At 48.4% G+C, this 4,833-nt stretch overlaps 1 protein-coding gene across 1 annotated transcript; it reads left to right on the top strand.

Annotated features, from left to right (window-relative positions):
• The first annotated feature begins 432 nt into the window (after window positions 1–432).
• On the top strand, window positions 433–1,418 carry LOC114288517 (uncharacterized). Its single transcript, XM_028232037.2, has 2 exons — window positions 433–1,257; window positions 1,368–1,418. Exons 1-2 carry the CDS (start codon window positions 433–435, stop codon window positions 1,416–1,418), a joined length of 876 nt encoding a protein of 291 aa, XP_028087838.2.
• Window positions 1,419–4,833: the final 3,415 nt, after the last annotated feature.

The following is a 4,833-nucleotide window of genomic DNA, read 5'->3' as shown; positions in this document are numbered from 1 at the left end:
AATTCGCGACGAGGATTACGTCTGGTTTCCTGCTAAGTTAGGCGATGCTCAAAAAGGCTTCAATCCGCGGTACCGCTGCACATATCATAGGGAGCGAAGACACCAGACAGAGGACTATTTACCTTTGAAGCAACACTTGGACGAGTTAGTCGCAGCCGATCACTTCGACCTTTACATTGATGGGGGCGTTAGAGTCGCGCATCCCACCCCGGCTGATCCGAGTGGTTCAGATGACTTAGAGGTGCCCCCTCAAGGAGTGGTCAATGTGATGCACGGCATAGTGGAGCCAGTGCATGTATGCGAGCTCCGAGGAATGATAAAAAAGATAGAACATATGAGGGAGGCTTTGTCAGTCCAGCCCGCGATCAAAAGGGGGAAGACCGAGGAGAAAGATGTGATTAGTTTCCCAACTAGGGACCTAAAGCGCATTCAATGCCGCACAACGACGCCCTAGTAGTCACCCTCCGCGTCAGAGACTTCGATGTCAAGCGCATCTTGATTGACCAAGGAAGCTCGATTGAGATTATGTACTATGACGCGTTCAAGCAACTCAAACTCCGGGATACAGACTTGGCTCCGTCAACTTCGCCACTAGTTGGTTTCAACTCACAACCGGAGTGGCCTCTGGGAAAGATAATCTTACCAGTTAAAGCCGGATCCGTGGTCAAGCAGGTGGAGTTCTGGGTATTGAAGGTGTTGTCCACATATAACCTGATCTTAGGTAGGGGATGGCTTCATGCTATAAAGGCGGTAGCGTTAACCTACCACCAAGTTATGAGGTTCCCCTCGGCTATGGAGGAAGTTGAGGAAATTTGGGACGATCAAGTCATGTCGAAGCAATGTTTCGTGGCAGTGAATGGGAGTCGAGCTACCAAAGGCTTCGTGCAAATGATTGAAGGTCCGGAAGACCAGAGTGTCCTTGATTATGTGGGTGCCAAGGCCAAGGACCAGGCTGTTGAAGAGTTGATAGAAGTGCGGATCGACGCCAAAATTCCAAACAAGTTCTTTTTGCTAGGGTCAAGCCTGACCGCCCAAGAAAGGACCGAGATGGTAGAGTTCTTGATGGTGAATATCGAAGTCTTTGCATGGATGTCGTACGACATGCCTGGTGTTGATCAAAGCTTTATTTGCCACCAACTCAATGTTTTCCCGGATGCACGCCCTGTCATTCAAAGAACGAGGAGATTGGCTCTTCATCACACCGAGGTAATCACGGAGGAAGTGAGGAACCTGCTAGAAGCAAGGGTTATCCAGGAAGTGCACTACCCTTGGTGGATTTCAAACACAGTCGTAGTGCCCAAAAAAAATGGGAAGTGGCGAGTTTGCGTTGATTACAAGACTGTCAACTGAGCTTGCTCTAAAGACAGCTTTCCTCTGCCCAGAATAGACCAGCTGGTGGATCTTACGGCCGGGCATAACAGGCTCAGTTTCTTGGATGCCTATCGTGGTTATCACCAGATCGCCATGCATGGTCCCGACCGCGAGATAACCTCTTTCACCACCCCAAAGGGACTATTCTGCTATCGAGTCATGCCTTTTGGTTAAAAGAACGCCGGCGCGACTTTCCAAAGGATGGTGACCAAAATGATCGCTCCTCTGCTAGGCCGGACGATGAAGGCTTACATCGATGACATGGTGGTCAAAAGCAGGCATCAGGCTGACCACTTATTCGACCAAGCCGAGATGTTCGCCATTCTTAAACAGCACAAGCTATGCCTAAATGCGTCAAAGTGTGCCATCAGCGTGGGATCTGGGAAATTCCTGGGCTTCCTAGTCACAAACTGAGGCATCGAGGCGGACCCCACACAAACCAAAGCCATACAAGAATTGAAGCATCCCAACTCGGCAAAGGACATGCAGCATCTGGCCAGTATGGCCGCCTCGCTTAACCGATTCATAAGCCGGTCATCAGATCGCTGACGCCCTTTCTTTCGAGCCTAGAAGTCCAAGTTTTCATGGGATGAGGAATATGACAGGGCGTTGGCTGAGCTCAAGGCATATTTGTCTTCTGCCTCATTATTGGTGACACCCAAGCCCAGCGAAGAACTCTACCTTTATCTGGCAGTTTCTCAACATGCAGTTAGCGCGGTGCTTGTCCGGTCAGAAGGTATCTAGCATTTCCCTATCTTTTACGTGAGAAAAACCTTGTTACCGGCAGAGTCGACGTATTTATCGTTGGAAAAACTTGTTTTGGCATTGATGATGGCCTCCAGGAAATTGACGCACTACTTTCATGCTCACACAATCGTCGTGTTGACCGAATTCCCCCTTAAAGCCTTGTTCGAGCGGGCCGATTTCTCCGATCGAATCCTGAAGTGGGCGGTCGAATTGGGACAATTTGACGTCAAGTTTCAACCCCGAATGGCCATAAAAGCACAAGCATTGACAAATTTTGTTACTGAATTCTCGCTTGGAATTCACCAAGTATGCCCGGTGGATCTCACCGCGGTAGCCGAGGTGGCGAATGAAGGCTCAACGGAAATTGCACAACAGGGCGATGTTGGCGACGCGAAACTTGCGCGCCCGTCCATAGAACCTCCAGTCGGAATAGTACTGCAGCCTGGCAATGCGACGACGGACTTGGGAATAACAAACCACAACTCCACTCTGGCTTACCCGCAGTCCAACGGCCAAGCCGAAGCATCAAACAAGACCATTCTCGCTGGGTTGAAGAAAAGATTAGAGAAAGCCAAAAGAAAATGGGCCGAGGAACTCTCAAGTGTCCTTTGGGCATATCAGACGACCCCAAGGCGATCCACCGGGGAAACTCCTTTTGCCCTGGCATACAGCATGGAGGCGGTCATCCCATTAGAGATCGGCATGCCCACCATCCGCAATGAAAATTTTGCGCCCGAGTTGAACTCTGAAGCAGTCGCCCTGGAATTGGACCTAGTTGACGAGCACCGAGAAAAAGCTTTGATCCACGTAGCCGCTTACCAACAAGAATTGTCTAGGAAATACAACAAAACAGTGCACCTCAGACCGTTTAAAGTGGGCGACTGGGTTTTAAGGAAGGTCATGGGCAACACGCTGGTGCCGGGGGAAGGCAAGCTAGGGGCAAACTAGGAAGGGCCTTACAGGATAACCGGTCTGGCGGGCAAGGGGGCATACCACTTAGAAGATTTGGATGGCAAAGGCGTACCCCGGCCATGGAATGCGGCTAACCTCAAACTGTACTATTTTTAGTATTTATCGCTCTTATGTAATTTTTTTGTGGAAGGACTTGTTTTCCCTACACTTCTGAATATAATACTCTTTTTGCCAATGTAATGAAAGTGAATTATCTTTGCTGAAAAGGTTTGTTGTGTTCCAAGTAATGTAGTGACTGAGGAGCATACTCTTGTGTTTTAGCCGAGATGACCTAACCCGGCTAAAAAGAGTTGGTGATTTTTCTAACCTAGAAATCTTAGCTGAGATGCTTTACCCAGGCTAAAGGAGTTGGTGATTTGCCCAACTCAGAAATCTTAGCCGAGATGCTTTACCCCGGCTAAAGGAGTTAGTGATTTGCCCAACTCAGAAATCTTAGCCGAGATGTATTACCCCGACTAAAGGAGTTGGTGATTTGCCCAACTCAGAAATCTTAGCCAAGATGCATTACCCCAGCTAAAGGAGTTGGTGATTTGCCCAACTCAAAAATCTTAGCCGAGATGCTTTACCTCGGCTAAAGGAGTTGGTGATTTGCCCAACTCAGAAATCTTAGCTGAGATGTCTTACCCCGACTAAAGGAGTTGGTGATTTGCCCAACTCAGGAATCTTAGCCGAGATGCCTTACCCCGGCTAAAGGAGTTAGTGATTTGCCCAACTCTGAGGTTTCAGCCGAGATGATGAGATGATGTACCCTGGCAAAATGAGTTAATGATTTGCTCAACTCTAAAGTTTTAGGCTTTAGCCGAGATGCTTTACCCCTGCTAGAGCAGTTGCTCAACTTTTGTGTTTTAGCCGAGAAAATTTATTCCAGCTAAAAGAGTTTATGTTTTGCTAAACTCAGGGTTTTAACTGAGATAATTTATTCCGGCTAGAGGAGTTGATATTTTGTTCAACTCAGGGCGCTAGCCGAGATGCTTTACCTCGGTTAGTAGAATTGATGTTTCGCATAACTAAAAGGTTCATGCCGAGATGATGAAATGTAGTATAACAAACAGTAAACAAAATGAGAACTTTTCATTGATGACAAACTGTAGTACATATAGTGGGTCAACATGGCATCCCGGTTACATTTCAGAGTTCATAAAAAAAACAAAAAAGACTAAACCAGGGGAGAAAGGTCAGCAAAGTCGTCTCTGGTGCCCTCTGTCGCAGCCTCCAGGTCAACCGTGGGGATAGTTTCACAGGCGCTAGAACCAACCTGGCCGGCCTCTTTTAGGTGGCCTTCTCCCTCGGCATCCTCCTCTGCGTCATCCCCGCCTTCTTCCTCGGCCTCTGCTTGCAATGAATTAAAGACTTCATTCGCGTACAGCACCATGTAGGCTGGCAGAAAGGCAACGGGGGGAGATGTAAACATCTCGGTTCCAGATCATTGGCCGAGCTGATCACAAGCAGCCTTCTAGCCGGACTTAAAGAAAATGTCCTTGGTGGCCTCGACTTGCTTGGTGTAGCTATCCTCGGCCTCCTTGAAACCTTGATTGTTTGCCTCATCCAATTCATCTTTCCTTGATCGCTTCAACACTTCCAGCTCGGCCCGGAGAGCGTCTTTTTCTTTCTCAGCAGATCCAAGTTGGCCGAGCAACTTGGAGTTGTCAATGTTTGCAATCTCCAAAGAAGCCTTTGATCGTCCCAGCTCGGTTTGAAGGTGCTCGACCTGGCTGGCAGCATCGGTCATGTCACACCCCAAAT

This window comes from Camellia sinensis, chromosome 2 (genome assembly GCF_055761805.1).
Source record: "Camellia sinensis isolate YWXY chromosome 2, ASM5576180v1, whole genome shotgun sequence".
NCBI lineage: Eukaryota > Viridiplantae > Streptophyta > Magnoliopsida > Ericales > Theaceae > Camellia > Camellia sinensis.
This window is presented reverse-complemented; position numbering and strand designations above follow the sequence as displayed.

Excerpts from the sequence above, each read along its gene's own strand:
- LOC114288517 (XM_028232037.2), top strand. The coding sequence starts at position 433 with ATGCCGCACAACGACGCCCTAGTAGTCACCCTCCGCGTCAGAGACTTC. Across the intron at positions 1,258-1,367 it reads AAGCAAGGGTTATCCAGGAA|CTTTCCTCTGCCCAGAATAG; the intron begins GTGCACTACCCT and ends CTCTAAAGACAG.